Genomic DNA, 18,337 nt, shown 5'->3' on the forward strand with positions numbered 1-18,337 from the left:
AAACCTCAGGCACCCCCTCATGAGATCAGGGGACTCAAAGCATCAGTGTTCTATCTCACTGGTACAAATGCAAACTGAAACTGCTTTCAATTTTAACACTGATAACTTGTGTTTACCTGCAGTGACCTTTGAGTGGTGAGCTGTGGGGCCTCTGCTGGGGCCACCTGCTTTTTCACATTATCTGTGTACATGTGCAGCGAGGGGATGAGCATCAGAAGGTCATAAGAGGCCAGGATCATGTTTTGGCCAGAGGGCATCCAAAACCACCTGTGAGCTCTGATAATTGAGTGTGTTCCACACGGATTCTTGCTCCAAATGTTCTGCTCCAGTTCCTGCTGCTGAATGTTTGCTTGTTCTCCTCTCTGTTCCTCAGGCACCTGCCTGGACTGCCAGGAGAACACGGAGGGGAAGCACTGTGAGCTCTGCAAGGAGGGTTTCTATCGGAGCACCCATCCTGCCCACGGCTGCCAGCACTGCCCCTGCTCCATTGTGGCATCCACTGGCACCTGCCACTTACGTGAGGCTTTGTTTTGGTCTAATTCCTCATAATGAAGGTTGCTCTTCTCTTTTAAATTGCCCCTCAGAGTGTCTCAGCCCAGCAAGGTGTTTTATAGCCTGTGGAGCTCCTGTTTGTAGGCACTGGAAGCAGCACCTGCTGTGATGGGTCCCTGGTGCTTATGTTGCCTCTTTGTGAGAGTAGCTGTGCAGGGGAGGGATCAGAATCACAAAATGGTTTGGCTTGGAAGGGATCTTAAAGTCTACTTCCAGCTCCCAGTGTGTTGCTGCAGTCTGCTCTGAAGAACCTGCAAAATTTTGCAGAAAGCTGCTGAGCTCGTGGCAGGCAGGAGGGGGGCAGGGGGAGCTCAGCAGTGCCATGTAGCCCTCCATACTTCTGAGTCTGCTTCCAAACATCTCCATGGGACTCCATGCAGAGATTCCCCAAGGTAACTGAGAGAAGTTAGAGTTGTAATAGTCATGTGTAAGACTTTTTTTGATATTTCCCTAATCCATTTTGCAAGCAAGCTGCTTCTGGCTTTGTATAGGCCCAAAAGTTCCTTTGGATTGCAAGCATCCCTGATATAATTCCAGCTGTTCTCTGAAATTGCCTGTTTGAGATGGAAGTGTTCAGGAATAATAATCTATTTCCTTAGCAACGTGCTGAGTTTGCTCTGTGAGGTTGGTGCAAGGCATCAGAACTCCCCAAAACTGTTTTTTCTTTACTAACAGAGAAAATGCTGCAGTTCAAAAGTTGTGTTTTCAGCTCAGAATTTGAGATTGGTCAATACTTGTGGCTGCTGATTTTTGTCAGGGTGCCTTGTGTTCAGTTCCCATAGAACAAACCCCACAGAACAAATCCCAGGTGTCTCTACAAGGGACCATGGCACATCCCTGCTTTGTTTTCTGTGTTCTCCAGTGCCTGGCCAGAGTGTCCCGAGGTGTGACAAGTGCAAGCCAGGGTACACTGGCCTCAACTGCAACCAGTGTGACAAGGGCTACTACAACTCGGACAGCATCTGTGTGAGGTGTGAGTGCAACGGGAACGTGGACCCGGCGCTGTCCCCCAGCGTGTGCCGGCCGGACAGCGGCGAGTGCATCGGCTGCCTCTACCACACCACGGGCACCCACTGTGAGCTGTGTGAGGAGGGCTACACCAGGGACTCCGAGGGCACCAACTGCACCAGGAAAGGTAAAAAATGCTGCTCAAGTCACTGGCAAGGCTCTCTGTGCAGCTGGAAAAAGGTTGGAGAGGGAATGCTGTTAATTGTTCATGTTACTTTAGGTTCATCTGGCCTCTGGTGCAGAGAAGAAAACCAGATCTTTGTAACAGAATCCTGGAATGAACTGGGTTGGAAAAGACCTGTAAGATAATCTAGTCCAGCCTATGACCTAGCACCTCCTCATCAATTAAACCATGGCACTGAGTGCTACATCCAGGCTTTTTTAAACACAGCCAGGGACGGTGACTCCACTACCTCCCTGGGCAGATGATTCCAGCATGCAGCCATTGGTGCCTACGGGCCTTGAAGGGTGGTTTAGAGTTACCTCTGTAACCACCCTGATTCCAGATGCTGGCAGGCACTGCTAGTGAATAAGCTGGAAAAAACCCAATCCATTTGGAGTGTATTTAATGTAGAATGAGAGGAAATGCTTGTAGAAGTTGCTCCTTCAGTGGTTATCTGGAGGTTGGATTTCATGGTGGATGTCCCACACCATGCATGGAAACATTACCAGTGTGATGTATTAGATGAAAAACCCATAGTTCAGAGAAGTATTTGGGGACAAATTTGTCCTTGTCATAGACAGAGATTCAATTCAGATCTTACATCAGGAGCTAATGTGGCTTTCACTCTGGTGCTGCTCACTGGGTGTGTAATCACAGAGTCCTTCCCTGCTCAGGGACATGATCAGTACAAAAAAGTTGGATGCTTATTAGCTGTAACAGGACTGGAAATGGCACTTTTACATCAGCTCATCCATTACCTCCCCCTGCACAGCTCTGGCTTTGTGCATGGATCCACGTGACCTTGCTCCGTTAAGATCTGTACACGTGGCTTTGCTTGGGTACTTGCAGTTTTCACCATTCAGTTTTATTTTAATGACTTTGTTATAGCCAGTTCTCCAGTTCCTGATGTGGGGAAAGCCTTTCCTCATTCAAGGGGGCTGGGACATGCTCCTTGAGTTTTTTTCAGTCCCTGACATTTATGTTTTGCCTTTTTTATTAAGCAATTAAAAAGATGTCCAGCTTTTTTCCAGTTCCTTAAACAAAAAAAAAAAAAAAAGCCGAAAAACTGACATGCTGAGGTTATTGAGCATTAAGTTGGTTTAGGTTAAGATTTTCATAAATCACCTCTGCATTTGAGTGTCTCTTGGAGTGAAATCATCACCCAGTCTCTGTTTCAGTGGTCCCAGGTGAAATGAGCCAGCAGGTTCTGTACAGCCTGGGCAAAGCTCATGTATCCACTGGGGCCATCCAGGGTCTTAAACCTGACCAGGACTCTGGTGCTTTCAAGGCAGATAGAGAGGATATTCAACGGAGCAGAGCGAGTGTTTTCAGCCCCAGAGCAGGTGGTGCTCCTGCTGCCATGGGGAGGCACAGCAGGGGCTCACACTGGCGCAGTGTGGCTCTGCCAAGCACCGCGGCCTCGCCGGGACCGGGCGCGGGGCCTCCTGCCAGAGCTCCTCCACTGCAGGAGGCAGCAGCAGCTCTGCAGAGCCGGCGCTTCAGTCAAGCAGCTGGATCTGAGGCTCCCGTCAGAGCTGCCAAAGCAGCCCATTGAGGGAGCAGCTGCTGCTCTCAAGGAGCTGCTCTGGGACATCTGGAGAGCTGGCACGGCCCCGGGAGCGGAACAGGCAGCGCCGTGTCACGGCCCGGAAGCGGCGCCGGGGCCAGAGCCCGGCACTTCACCGGGACGTTCCTGGGAGTGCCAGGAAATGTCTTCACCCCAGGCCTCCGTGCCAGCCCTGAGCTGATGCTGACTCACACATAAAGCCCAGAAAAGTGCTGTTTCCTTGCTGGTGAATCAGCCATTGTCTCGGTTTTGTTTTTTCCCTACTTACAGCTTTGCCAGGGATTAAGTGTTGGTGAAGGAATTTGGAAAGGATGAGTGAATTCCTCATGCCCTTTTCCCAAAGCCAAAGTTTTCCAGGAACTTCTTGCTTCTGTCATGTTGCTTCCTATTGCAAAATTTTGCCTGTCATGCCATAGAGAAATGCCTTCTGGCATTCAGCATCCTGAGTGTCCTTATCAACCTGAGGCAGAGGAGCTGCTGCAGGGAGGGGACTCTGAGCAGGAACCTCAGTCAGGTGTGTGATGCTCCTTCCAGAGGAATTTCTTTCTCGGTTGCCTGAGCTGGGAATGTGACAGCCCAAAGTTAACTTGTGGGAGTTCCCCTGAGGGCCCGTGGCAGGACATGTGCTGAATATTTCCAGCTTCTGTTGCCATTGGAGATGCAACTTAGTGCAAAATTAGTCCTTCGGAAGTGACTATCCTCCTCAATCATAATTAGTAGATGTTCAGGAGAGCTGGAAGCTGGATCTATACAGCATGGCACCATCAGCTGTAATTGCTGCAGCTGTACGTGGATTTAAAATGAAGTTGCTTTTCTGTTGGCAGGAAGAGAGTGGGAAAGAGGATGTAGAGAGTCCTGTGGAGCAATAGGTGCAGAGAACATTCTGGCTGATTGAGGCTTCAGCTTGTGGAGTGTTCCTGTTGCCTGGACTTGAGAATCCAAAATAGATCAGGTTATTCATGTGAGGAAGTGCTTTATTAGCTACATTTATGAGCTTAATATTGCATATTTGTGGTGCTCTCTGAGGTTTGTAGCTCAGCAGGTTTGATGCAGGTGTAATGAATTCACATCCCACTTCTGAGATCTCAAGGTTAACCTGACTCCTGAACTGAGAAGGGAGTTATCCATGGCTGCTGGAAGCAAGGCAGGTTTTTGGCTATTTAATGCCAAGGAAAAAACAGAACAGCCTGGTAGTTCCCATGTTCTGATCCTTCCTGTGTGCACCTAGGCCAGCAGCTGAAACTAAACCAGGATCCCAACTGGCCTCTGCTGTGTTCAAAAGCTTCTGAAGAACATCCGCAGTCTTTCTTTATTGTGATTTGGTGACCTCCTGCTTCTGGCTGTGCAGACTGGGGATCGCCATGTGGCTTGTGTATGATTTAATTCAAAAGCAGAACTGAGGTTACTTTGCCCTTTTACCTAAAGTGGTGCAAACACTGAACCTGCTGCAAAATGCTGCGATGGCTGAGTAATTGTGGTTCATTTTTTCAGTTTTGATCTTCTTGTTTGTACAAGTAGAAATAATAATACCGTGAACAAAGTCCTACATCTGGTGCAGTGGTTGTGAAGGGTTTAAGCTCCTGGAGTTGCTGTGTCTGAGTGTGCAGCCCACACAGACACCAAGGGACACGTTGGTTCAGAGTCTAAACTTGCTGAGCTTGGTAAAGCCCCATTTTCCTGGTCTGAACTGGAGCTGGACTGGGACTTGCTGTCATCATGAGCTCCTGTATTGAACCCTGAATCATGACTGCTGCACCTGTCCCTTAGCACCAGACTTTTCAGAGGAGTCCTGTAGTTCATGGGCACTTAGCACACAGAATTATATTAAAAAACCCCTGGGCACACAACCCTGGGCAGACATCTTCTAAACTGCATTGAAAAAATACTAGTTTAGCAGTGTAGCCTTAATTGCCCTAATAACTGTGATATGAATGTCAAATCTCTTACGTTTGTGTTTGATTTTCAGCTCAGCAGATTTTTTTATTGATCATTTTTTGTTTTGTAGAAGCCACTCTTGGCCCAGAACCAACGGAGTTTACAACTTCTGCTCCAAATACCACCAAGGCCACATTCTTTTCCACGGCAGTGCTAAACAGTACTTTGTCACCAACAACTCTACAGACAATATTTCCTATAAGCTCCTCTGACAACAGCACCTCTGCTTTCGCAGATGTTTCATGGACTCAGTTTAACATCATTATTTTGACAGTGATCATCATTGTTGTGGTCCTACTAATGGGCTTTGTGGGTGCTGTCTACATGTACCGTGAGTATCAGAACAGAAAACTTAATGCTCCCTTTTGGACCATTGAACTCAAAGAGGACAACATCAGTTTCAGCAGCTACCACGACAGCATTCCCAACGCTGACGTGTCGGGGCTGCTGGAGGATGATGGCAATGAGGTGGCCCCGAATGGACAACTCACGCTGACGACTCCCATGCATAATTATAAAGCTTAGAAGTCATCCAGCTATTCCAAAGTTTGCTTCTCAAAAAGTTACAGGGCTTGTGGAAGGGGTGTCAGGATCCGTGCCAAGGCTCCATGCAGAGGAATTTGCTCTTCAGATACTCTCTGGTGCAAGGCGTGCTATAGCTTGCAGGTGAGCAGAAGACAGTGTAGTACACCTGAATTTCAGGTAGTGTGGTGAAATGCATTCAGTGTTCTCCATAAAGATCCATAGAATTCACTGTTGTTAGAAACTGGATTATGCTGAATTGAAACTTTTTTTATGAAGAGGTGGTGGGGTGGAGAGAGCAGAAGTGGATGAGGAGTCAGAAGCTACTTGGTTTCCAGCCAACCCAACACTTGTGTCTTCATCCTTTAGTTTGAGAAGTAGCTCATGAATTAACAGTGGAATTTCAGGAAACAGATCTTTGAAAAGGCATCATCTTCATTCCTGACAGAAACTTATTTGAAAAGGAGAACAAAAAAAAAAAAAAAAAAAAAGGGAAGTAATTGTTCTACCAAAAGGCAAGTAGGAGGAATGAGTTGCACACTGAAAAAGTCACCATTATCTGTTCCCACTAAGCAGGGAAACAGGGAAAAAAAATCCTAAGAACATTTGAGTTAGGGAAGAGACTAAACTTTTTCCTTTCTGAGTATTTATACAGGGTGATGATGCTATTAAGACATAGCAATCCATTTTTTTCTAGAAGGAGTTAATGAACTTGTATAGTTTCTGTGCAAGGGAAGACGACAAGACATCTCAGGGTTGCCATGTAAAAATAAAAGCCAGGCTTAATACCCTACCCTGATAGAAATGGTGTGTTCTGTATATAAAATGTAATATATCTTCTTGGAATTGTATTTGTAATTATTTGTAAAAAAAACAAGCAACCAACTGACCAACCAAAAAATCCCCAACAACAAAACCATGAGCCCCATCCCAACCTCCCCCACTTCCCAGGTCATGTTTTAATGCTCTAGGTTTTAATTGTACAGCGGTTAGTGACGTTGTTTAAAAAAGAAAAAAATCATGAGGATTGTTTAAAATACTGTAAATGAGATGGCAATATTGTTGGAGCTGGGCCTCTGGCAAACACCAACTGCTTAAAGCTTTTCTTCCAGTCATTGAATAACTTCTTTTTTAGAGAAAATGTGAATGCTCCCTGGTTGTATCTGTCAAATTTTGCCATTCCTTCAAATACAGAGTGAATACCAGTGTTACCATGACTAGGGCTGAGTAGGTGTCCAAAAACTGGATGCACCGATGCATTCCTTGCTTTTAAATCTCTCTACAAAATGCAAATACACTGTCACAAACACATTGAGAGCCTGGGCTCATTGGCTGAGGTTCTCCCCAGTGGGTGCTCATCATGTGGAAGGATCCCACAGCCATCCCTGCTGAGCTGACACGGCAGGGGAGACGTGCTGGAGGGCTGAGCTCAGCCCCCTGGCCTCCTGAGGGCCAAAAGCAAAGGTCCCCTGGATTTGGGTGGGAACAGCTTTGGGATGAAGAGCTCGCAGGACCCGATGTGCGCTTCGAGAAGGTAAAAGGGCACAGATGCTTCCAGAATTTAAAGTAGCACAAGGTGGTGGTGGGGAATCAGCTGTCCAAAAATCATCCCAGGCACAGGTTTAGAGATTTCCCTGTTTTTGGTGGGAGGTTGATGGGCTGTTAGCAGAGAGAACAACTCACAGGCAGCACTGCACAGGGAGGTCACACCACGGAGCTCCTGGGTTGGTACCTGCAGTGTGTGTCCCTTGGAGCAGGGGCTGTGCTCCCTGTGCCACCTGTCCCACCCCTGGAAATCAAACTACTTCATGGAAACAGGGCAAGAAACAAATATTTCCCTCACTGTTGCCCAACCTCAGAGCTGCAGCTGTGTTGCTGTGTGTGGTGGGGCAATGGTGATACAGAAGCTGGTGGATGCATCCTCTGAGCCAAGAAAAAGTCAGTATTTCTCCAGATGAGAAATGGTAGAGAGAACATGTTGGTTATGTATTTGTTTTTCAGTGCTGTGAGGAGGTTTCTCTTATCTTTGGAAACTTGGCAGGGGGGGAGTAGGTGATTGAAACACATGCTCAAAGATGCCATTTCTGCCTGAAAAATTTGCTGCCTGATTTAAACTTGAGGCACGGCAAGTCAGAATGAAAACTGTTGAGCATGACCAAGGGAAATGGTGAGGGCAGAATGTGGAATTGCATATAGGTCCAAGCTAATGGAAAAGTTCCCATTGCCTGCAGTGGGCCTGGTGAGGTCCCTTACTTCAGGTAATAAATCTGGCTTGTGTCATTCAGAGCAATGTTACTTTTAGTTATAAAATGGGGGAGGACTGGAGGAGAAAAATCTGGATATTGCTAATCCTCGAGTTACTCATCAAACTTCTAAAGAGCAGGATGGTGACGAAACAGAAAATTTCCTGGAAGTTATAATTATTTAGAGGTGCTGATCTAGCAATACACTTGCACTTGGTCACTTCATGGCGTGAGGGAAGGTAATTTAGTAAGTGTTGGGCTTCTGGACTGATGCTAGCCAGCATATCGAAGGACAGGTTGTTCACTTTAATGTTTCTAAAATACTTTAGCAGATTTTTTAATCTCTGCCACAAAACACCTCTTCCTTAAATTTTGCTGTGACTGTGGGCTGCTTTGTAACAGGAAGAGGCTTGGATTTTGTCTTACTGTAGAAATTGAGACCATCTGCTCAAGCAGAGCGTGGGCTCAGGTGCTGAGCCCTCCTAGTCCCTGCCTGCCACAGCACAGGAGGTGTTGGCACCTGGGCTCCTTCTGACCTCCAAAGTAATCCAAAAACTTTGTGTTTGGGAAGAGGAGGAGTCAGGATGCCCTGCAGGGTGAGACAGCTGCTGCCTGTGGATTGCACAGCTGGATAAAGGGATGGAGACAGCCTGGAAAACGCGATGGGAACTGGGCGGGAGGACCTGGCTGCCCAGATTTGGATGGCACAGGATGTTCCTGAACAGGGAGCACAGTGAGGATGTGGCACTGGCACCGTGCTTGTCAAATGGCAAAATGACACAGCAGCCACCTCCTGCCACCCAGGCATTGGCACAGAGGAACAACAGTAATAAAAGGAGATCAATACCTCAGCAAGGAAAGAATAAAGACCTTCATGTTTGACTTTGGTGATGTGAGATCAGATCGCCCGTGGTGTTACCAGTCCCCTGGCACCACAGGAGGGGAGAAAGAAGCTGAGCTCTTTCTGTCTCCAGTCACCTTGGGCTGGGCTGTACCTGGAGGGGTGGCAGAGCTCAAACTTGTGCCAGGGTGCTGAGGCCACCAGCACCATGATGTGTGTCATCGCTTGTCGCGAGGCTCCCCAGGTGCTGAGGTTTGTCCTGGGGGGGGTGAGGGCAGGTAAACCAGAAATGGACTCTCAGGGCTGTTCTGAGGCCCAGCTGAGCAGCAGTGAGGCCAGGGCAGGGCATCTTGGTGACTTGTGGGGCTGAGGTGGCAATCCAGGTACATGTGGTGCTCCTGATAGATACCTGTAGCACATTCTGCCTGGGAATGCTGGCCAGCTGCAGTGCTGGGCTGGCACAGAGAAGGGCACTCATGGCATGGGACGGGGCTGCAGAGCAGAGGGGAGCTGTGACAGGGCAGGGGGGCTGGTGGATGTGGGAAAGCAGCTCCAGGCAGCTCTTGGCAGGGTGAGGGCCCAGCTGGTCAGGCTGGGGCAAGTCCAGCCTGGCAGTAAAGGCAAAGGGACAGAAGGAGCAGATGAAGGGCACAGGGCTGGGGTGGGGCAGGGCTCGGGGCAGCTTGCAGGGCTCTCAGCTTGGGGAGCACTTGGAGTGCAACACACGTGCAGAAAAGTTGGGCTAATGAGGAGAGATGCTGTCCAATCTCGTGGACCACTGTAGCTGGAAATAGCTACGAGGAGCACTAGCCCTGGGGAGCTTCAGGAGATGTCAGCCACTGGAATGATAATTCCTTTGGACCAGGCTGAGCAAACTTAGCAGGCATTTAGGAAAGAGGAGGGGATATATCCAACATCCTTCAGGTATCCTGGGCCAGTTAACCACTGCTGTGCAGAATCATCCTCTTCAATGTTACAGGCAATGTAAATGTGGCAGAAAGTTTGCAGTCTCCTTTAAATAAAGGATATAAAAATAGTTTTCTCTTTGAAGTGAAATTTAGATTGAGCTCCCACAGGACTCTGCTCTTTATGTGTCAGAGGAATGGATTAAAATAAGAAAAATGTGGGCCTTAAAAGTTTTACTTGCTCCCATCTGAAACCCATCAGTCTCACTCTACATCCAAATACGGCGTCTCCCAAGCATATGCTATGCTTACAAATGCATTTCTAAAAAGAAAAAAAAAAGTGTATGATTTGAATATATGTCAGAATTTATACAGAAGAATGTTATTTAAAATGAATAAAAATAAATGTATATAATTTGTATCTATGCCACTTGGATTTTTGCATTCGTGTTTTTGTTCATTGAATTTCAGCAAGAGTCTTCCCAGTGACAGAAAGGATTGAATCCAATCTCATCCCAGTAATAACATTTGTTCCAAGAGAATTATTTCTTCATTATGCCCCTGTATGCGAGATGAGAACCAAGGCACAAAAATGTTTTCTATCACAGATATTCATAAGCACAGTTGACATTCTGTGTCAGAAAATCCAACTGAAAAATGAACCCTCTGATCTCTTGTGTCTGCTATGAACAATCCCAGCCCTCAGCTGTGTTTGGGAGCTCCACAGGCAATCACTGTTTTCCCACTGTTTTCTGTATCATTCACATGGACACATTTTGTCAGAGATGTGAATCACTAGCAACAAAACCCTCAGAGCAAAGCTGGAAATGGGATGAGGATATTGTATCAGACTTTTCCCCATGACCACAGATGTCTTTCAAAGGCCATTTTTCTTACAAATATTCTGAAATCCACATCTGTGGCATCAGTTCTGGGAGTGTTTGCAGAGAGGCCTGTGGAAAACTTGCATTTCCTTCTCACTTGGCAGAGTTAGGAAATTGATTTTGTTTTGCAAACGACTGCTAAAGGCTCTTTTTTGGTGAAAGCTCTGTGTGACTCTACAATTCTTGTTAAGCAAAGAACTTGGAGAGGTAAGGCTTCATACACTGATCGAGCATGTGTTTTTAAGTGTTCATGCAGAGGTTTGACTGGGCTGTGTAAGTAAGGGCCACACTGGTGAAATTCAAGGGAGTTTATTGAGATTTGCATTAGCAGAGCGGTTGGATCGTGCATGACCTAACTTAGGAAGAATCTTGCTGTGAATGGTGTGAGGAGGAGGCAGAACTGAGTCTGAACCAGGTCCCCAGAGCAGGGAGTGAGAAGAGCAGGGTGAGGGGACCCGTGCTCAGCTGGTGGTGACATCAGCCCTCCTTGTGCCAGCACAGCCAGCAGCTGGCTCCCGTCCTGCTCAGCTCAGCCCTACACTGCACTGCCCAGAAATCCTTTCCCAGACTCCCTTTAGGACTTTGCCTGAGGTGGGAAGGATCTCAGGCTGCCTTGAGAAGAAAGAAAGTTCCAACAAAGCTTCCTGGTGTGAGGGTTTAGTGTAATCTCCCCAAATGTGCTGCTAATGAATTTAAGGTTAAACAACACTAAGCAGATTATCTGAAGGCATGTTGTTAACTACTTCTAAACAACACATTTCCCAGTCCTTTCTGCCCCTTGCAGCTTCCTGATGCTACTGCGGGTTGTAAAACATGGGGCAGTGCAGGAAATTTCCCAGGGAAATTTTCCATCCTGGCTGTGTGTATACATGGAATCATAGGACCACAGAATGGTTTGGGTTGGAAAGGACCTAAAAGGCCATCTCATTTCCCCTCCTGCCATGGGCAGGGACACCTTCCACTAGAGCAGGTTGCTCCAAGCCACCTTGCCCCTGAGCACTTCCAGGGAAGATAGGCAGGGATGTATGTCTATATATCCTTATCTTTGTCCATCAGACAGCCACTTCATGAAGTAATGAACTTCACAAGGAGGGCCCTGCTGATTTTATTTTGACTACAGTGTGTTGGACATGTGTGTGAGCTGTGACTCTGCAGACTTGTGTGCTCTGTGTGCAGAGTAATTTACCCTGCACTTGTGGCTGATGGATGCTGATTTAAAAACCCACATCAAATATGTAACACCTCGCTGAAACCTTAAACAAGATTAAACAAATTGGTATTATCCTTTCAAGTGAGTGGACTTACTCATTTTATGAAGATCTGCTCTGTAAATGAGGAAAACCCACATTTCAGCCTGGCTGATCAGATCCTGGTGCCATATGGCAGACCTGATTTTGTGAACTTAATTTCAGCTTGGCAGAGGCCACTGCAAAAGGGTTTCAGTCACATAAGGTGACCAGTGTCTCTTGAGGTCTCTCACGGGGACTTGAAGGGACTAAACATCCCTTGGGGTCATCAGACCCCAAATGCAAAGCATGAGGCTTGTCCAGTTGGACAGGAGATGGGCTGAAGAGCTTTACTTGTGCTAAGTAGTGCCTGGCACTTCTGGCAGTTTGGGACTTTGCTGCAGCTCCGTCAGGCACTTGTACACATGAAGCTGAAAGAATTAAGCAGGGATGGGAAGCCCATCATGACCATACACATCCAGAGCTGCAGTGGCTGCTCCCACCAGTCTGGGGCATTTGACAGGTGAGTGCCAATGTAAACAGTGCAGGTACATGGAGGAAGTGAAGTTCACAGGGCACCAGGCCAACTGGGAATAATAAACTCACAGAACTGGGAATAATGAGCTCACAGAATTCATGGCCTGTGGTCAGCCCTTATCCGTGGCCTAATTCCTGGCTGGGTAAGAGTCCCCTTGAGATAGTCTAAAGGAAAGTGAGTGAAACCTGACCTGAGTTGGTACAAAAGAGGAAACCAAATCCAAAAGAGGAAACCAAATCTAATGCACAGGGTCACTCCTGTGCTTCCTTGTGTTACAGAGAATGCTAAGAGCAAGTCCCAGCATGAGGGACTTGAGTCCCACTTGATTCTTGATGCACTCTGGGGCAGTGGCTGGAAGGCAGCCCAGTAGAAAATGACCTGGGAGTGCTGTTTGACATGGCTGAACAAGTGCCCAGGTGGGCAAGAAGGCCAATGGCTCCTGGTTTATACCAGCAATAGTGTGCCACAGATGCAGGGCAGTGATTGTCCCCTGTGCTGAGCACGGGTGAGGTTCCACAAGTGCTGTGTCCAGTTCTGGGCCCCTTGTGAGCAGAAAGACCTTGAGGAGCTGGAGCGTGTCCAGGGAAGGGGCTGGAGCCCCAGGAGAGGCTGAGGGAGCTGGGAAGGGGCTCAGCCTGGAGAAAAGGAGGCTCAGGGGAGACCTGGTGGCTCTGCACAGCTCCTGACAGGAGGGGACAGCCAGGGGGGTCGGGCACTGCTCCAGGGAACAATAGGGACAATAGGGAACGGCTTCAAGCTGTAGGGGCAAGGTTCAGGTTGGACATCAGGAGAAATTTCTTCACAAAATGGGTGATTAGACATTATGAAGGGGCTGCCTAGAGAGGTGATAGAATCACTGTCCTTGGAGGTGTCCAGGGAACGACTGGACATGGCACTCAGTGCGCTGGGCTGGCTGACAAGGCAGGGATTAGTCAAAGGTTGGATTCCGTATCTCAGGGGTCTTTTCCAGCCTAAATAATTCTGTGACTCTGTGATCATGTAAATATCGCCGGGGGTATTTCAATCCTGCACACGGGTTCTAAATGAATTTAAGGAAGGCAAAGGATGCAGAGCAAGCAGGGTCCGGAGCTCCACCTGTGACCGGCGCTGTTACCCAGGCCATGCCCCGCGCAGGAGGGGCCACAACAGCAGCGTTTTATCCCGTTCAGCTCGATGTTCAGAAATATCGAATGCGGTGGCATTTTCTCCCACAAAAAGGGGGACAGCCGACACGCTTACAACTTTGCTTCATCAAAAAAATTCCCAGATGATTCAGAACCCGCCCGTGCGGACGATGTCAGCAGCTGCCTGCAGCAGGCCGATTGCGATGAGCAGTGACCAGAACGTGGAACTAACGCGTGTTTATTTCTTCCGCCAAGCCCAGTGACGGCTTTGCGCAGCGGGGAACGCGGTGAACACCAGCTCCAGCGGCTCTGCCAGGCTCGGCAGGAGCCGGCGCCTGGTGCCTCCCTTCCAAATGGGTGCGGTAATGGAGCAGGGCCCGGGCAGCGGCGGGGATCACCCGCTCCCCGCTCGCTGCGCGCCGCCTCGGGCGCCCCGTCCCCTCAGGCGGTCAGCGCGGGGCTCCGTCCCTCACAGCGCCCGGCCGCCCTGCCCTCAGCGGCCGCTCTGCCCTGCCCTCAGCGGCCGCCCGGCTCTGCCCTCAGCGGCCGCTCTGCCCTCAGCAGCCGCCCCGCTCTGCCCTCAGCGGCCGCCCGGCTCTACCCGCAGCGGCCGCTCTGCCCGCAGTGGCCGCCCCGCTCTGCCCGCAGCGGCCGCCCCGCTCTGCCCTCAGCCGACATGGCCGCTGCCCTCATCAAACAGGGCGGCTCCCGTTGCGTTCCCATTGCGCCCGCCCCCCGCGCGCCCCGCGGCGGCTTCAGCGCGCTCGACGCGAAGATGGCGGAAGCGATTGCGGGCGTTTGAATTCCAGGGAAGCCGCCAAAGCCGCGCACAAAGGCGGCGGGAGCCGCGGCAGCCGCGGGGCCCGTCCATGGATTCGCTGCCGGGCGAGGACCCGACGCTGCCGCTGGCGTTCGAGGGCAGGTACGGGGGAGCTGCGGGCGGGGCAGCGCGGTGCGTGTGGCGGGCCCGGCCGCCGATGGGGTGAGGGGGGCGAGCCCGCGGGGTTGTGCTCTCAGCGCTCTCCTCCTTCTTCCCCAGCGCCCTGCAGCTCCCGGACATCTCCCGCGGGGACCCCCCGCCCGGCCCGCCCGGCCGACAAGGTAAGGCTGGTCGCGGCCGCAGCCCGCGCATCCCTCCCTGCCCGGCTCGGTGCTTCGCGCTGCTCCCCAAACCTGCGGCAAAAAGGAACTCAAACTGGCGGCAAAAACGAAAAAAAAAAAAAAAAGGTTTTAAGTGATGCGCTTTTTAACGTAATTTAAGAGTTTTTAACACGACAGCTGCTGCCGTCACTGCTGTGTGCTCGCTGCCTGTGGTCATGAGGGCTTTCAGCCTTATATAAGATGATCAGCGGTTTTGTGCGGCGTGTACTTAAAATACTTGGAATATCCAGCGGGGCCGCGCTGCTCGGTCACATTCTGCTCAGGGCTCGGGAAGCTGCGCGCTGTGCATCTCCCAGTTCTTGCTGTGAGGGTTTATTCTTGACAGCGCACCTCACACAGCCGAATTCCAGTGTGCATCATCATTTAGGTGGGTAATGGAATTTGGGAGTTTATGTGATAGACAGCTTTCTGTGATCAGAAAGGAATGTAGATACTGGCACGTAATGTAAACAGGGGGCCAAGCAGCGACTCTGTCACTTCCCTAAAGGTTTTGTTGTGTTTAGATTAGTGTAGACCTTTGCCAAATTGAAGCCCTACTTAGAGAGATTCTGCTGTCTGAACTTGTTCTGTCTACTTAATGTCTAGTGGTACCAGATGTGGCAGAAGACACAGTCTCACCAGCTCGAGCTCGGACCATGAAGGATTATGAAAATGTAAGCAGAACTTTTAATGTAAGACTCAGTGACAAATTGATAGCCAAGATATTTCCAACGTGCTGGCTGATGTGTTGACTCTTAGTTTGTGTCAGTTGATACACATCTTTTGGAGGTGTGACCAGGTGAATGTCCCTGTCCATTCCTTGAACCTCCATTTTTATGTGCTGCTTTCAAAAACTGAGGTAGGAATTTGTTGCTCAGAGTGGCCAACTGCTGTGCTGAAGTTGTGAAACAAAATTGGCACCCTCTGCTCAGAAGTTCCTGCAGCTCAGAAACATCAGAACTTGGTTTGCACATCTGTTGCTGATTTATTTCAGGGAAGCATCAAGTTTATTTTCATTTAGGTTAGTGTGGGATTTGGCTTTTTAATTCATTGACTTTAATATAATGCCTTTTAACGTCATAGCATGAGTGTGCTTGGAATGCTTGTGTTGTAGAAGTCCAGTATCATTGTGACAGTTTTGTAGATAAAAGTATTTTGGCACTTACTAGAATATAAGGGAAAACATTAGATTTTTAAAAATATGTTAACTATACAGGCTTTTAAAATTGAATAAGACAGTTGTTTATGTCTGCTGGATGGTTTGATTGGGCTGTGTTGCAGGACAACTTCCCAGTTAAGGACTAGAGTGAAAAACTTTTAAGGTATTTATTGTTGTGTGAAGAAGCTGTAGAGGGGAAGGCAGTCTGAAATCTCTGAGATGATTGCTAGAGATAAAAGCTGTGACTGCTGCCTTTGGGCTGTGCCAAGAGTCTGCAGTTTCAGTGTGCTGCTGCTGCTACCTTTTGTGGCAATGCTGTGTTTGAAATGAGCGTTTCTTACAAACTCTTTCAGTTTCTTATGGCCTTACATGACCTCTGAGAAGAAAGCTCTGCTCTTTGCTCAGAATGTAAAGCTTGTTTTGGAAAGCCTTTGGTGAAAAGGATGTTTTTTTGCAGTCTGTATCTATTTCCCTTTCTCTCTTGTTTCTGTGTGTTGGCTGGGGTAGACAGACACTGCCTTGGCATTGCTATGTGCTTAAAATCTTTTACTGTGATGTGTGCCAAAGACCCCTGTCCAGAATATACATTTTGCTAGTGTTTTACTGTCTGCAGGGTTCCTGGGCACGGGAACAAGAAGTTGCAGAAAGAAGGAAAAATCTGTTGCTGTGTGTCCTGTGTGATGTAGAGCAGGGGCCTCCCCACAGGTCTGGCATCCTGCTATGCTCAGACCCCTCATGGTAAACTGAGCTGTAAAACTTCCCCTGGGATGTAAACTCTGGATGCCAGTAGTGTAATGAAGCTCAAAGATCCACTGACATGAAGGAAGAAGAATATACATTAAACACAGTAAACTTATTTCTATAACTCTGTTATTCCTATAGGCTATAAGTAGGATGTAATGAAAAGAATGAGCTCTGACCTCATAGCTCAGAGAGAACAGGATGGATGTAATGACCCTTAAATGGGCTAAAAAGTGGATCCATGTAGGAAAGGTCCTTTAATGTTTATACCTGGAGCAGGTGCTGAGCTGTGCAATGTTGGAGGTGCAGATTTTTGAATTATTTATGGAGTCCCACTTTGTTGCAATATGGAGGTAACCATTCTGTTATAGAAAATATGATTACATGGGCAAAGTGAAAAGCATCTCTGAGGAGGACCTTGTTATGGGTAATGAGGTGTTCATGGGTATCACTTAAGGGAGCTGGCTAATAGTATTTGTGGGATTCTTCCTTGTCTCTCCAATCCTTCTTAGAGTTTTACTGTAAATCTAAAACAGCCTTTATAGTTGAAAACTGTTGTGCTGTGAAACCTCAGCCACTGCTGACAAATCCCTTTTGAACAAAACTGGCTCCATGCAGGCTTGGAACAGAGCTCATCTGAGCTAGGATTTGCTGCCATGCTGTTCATGCTGTGGAATATTTTGTGCAGGATGTATATAATTGTCTTGGTTTTCATTCCTTTTGTTTAAATACAGAAATCAAAATGCATAAAGGAATTAAGACTGAGTCTTCAAATGCATAAGTTCAGAGGGTTGTTTTTAAAATCTTTTTGCAGTGTGAGCTTTCTCACATTTTATATGTTTTCTTTCATTAAGCAATAACTTATAAATTGTCTGTATGCTCTAACATTCATCCAAGAAGCTGAACATCAGAGATGACATTTGTTTCACTCCTTGGTTTATGATTGCATCGTCTGTTTCATTTGCCTTTTGAAAATATTACCCTTAAGCACTTTGGTTTATCTCTGGTGCCACTGAAATACATGTAACAAGAGTTGTGAAATACTAAATTCTTTTGAAATTATTTTCTCCTTTTGACTCAGAAATATATTGAATGTAGGGAGACTAATTAGAAGTTTAGCTGGTACAACTTCAGAGTGTTTTTGTCACTTGGACTTTTTCTGAATGAGCAGGGAGTGTTGGGAATGATTTACTGACAGGTTGCTTCAGGGTATGGGAGTGAGCCACAAATTTTATGTAGGATTTTCAATTGCTCTGATGATTTTCCCTTCTGTGAATAATGTCAAAGCAGCTTTCTGGGCAGGGATTATTAAACTGAACAGTTGTTTGCAGATGCAGGTTCTGAGTGCAGTTACAGAAAGTAATCCTGGGTTTCACAAGCCAAGTATTTTGGAAATTGTATTGCTAATAATTTTTACAAATAGCACTGTAGTGTTCTGGAAAAGCCTACATAAATATTTTATTAGTAGCTCTGTAACATATTAGATTTCCATTTGCTGAAAGCATCTGGTAGGGGACATGAGTCTTATTTGAATGAATGTTTTATACTTCCTCTCTTAAAAAAATTTAGAGGGAGACTCCTTTCTTTAATGAAACCATCAACTAACTTACTCCTTCAAGGAAGGTTAAAAGTGATAAGCAATTTTCCCCAAAGAATTACACTATGAATTATGGGATGGGATAAAGGTTTTAGTGGTGTTTGATTGGGCTTGCTTGTGGCTTTTCTTGCTATGAATAAAGTTACCTGGGTCCCGTTAATGAAGCTGCCTTCCCAGGCTTTTGCTTAGAAA

General features: G+C 47.6%; 2 protein-coding genes across 2 annotated transcripts in view; both read left to right on the forward strand.

Moving 5' to 3' along the window:
- The window catches only part of MEGF9 (multiple EGF like domains 9), a 48,376-nt gene extending 38,210 nt beyond the window's left edge, over nucleotides 1–10,166 (forward strand). Inside the window, exons 4-6 of the mRNA XM_077787952.1 lie at nucleotides 374–517; nucleotides 1,415–1,687; nucleotides 5,296–10,166. Coding sequence (XP_077644078.1) covers nucleotides 374–517; nucleotides 1,415–1,687; nucleotides 5,296–5,750 — 872 coding nt within the window. The 3' untranslated portion in view covers nucleotides 5,751–10,166. The remainder of the gene's footprint in view (nucleotides 1–373; nucleotides 518–1,414; nucleotides 1,688–5,295) is intronic.
- Nucleotides 10,167–14,249: 4,083 nt separating this feature from the next.
- CDK5RAP2 (CDK5 regulatory subunit associated protein 2) overlaps nucleotides 14,250–18,337 on the forward strand; it is a 70,909-nt gene continuing 66,821 nt past the window's right edge. The window contains exons 1-3 of the mRNA XM_021551487.3: nucleotides 14,250–14,430; nucleotides 14,548–14,609; nucleotides 15,255–15,322. Coding sequence (XP_021407162.2) covers nucleotides 14,378–14,430; nucleotides 14,548–14,609; nucleotides 15,255–15,322 — 183 coding nt within the window. The 5' untranslated portion in view covers nucleotides 14,250–14,377. The remainder of the gene's footprint in view (nucleotides 14,431–14,547; nucleotides 14,610–15,254; nucleotides 15,323–18,337) is intronic.

The sequence above is a fragment of the Lonchura striata genome, chromosome 22 (assembly GCF_046129695.1).
Source record: "Lonchura striata isolate bLonStr1 chromosome 22, bLonStr1.mat, whole genome shotgun sequence".
Taxonomy (NCBI): Eukaryota; Metazoa; Chordata; class Aves; order Passeriformes; family Estrildidae; genus Lonchura; species Lonchura striata.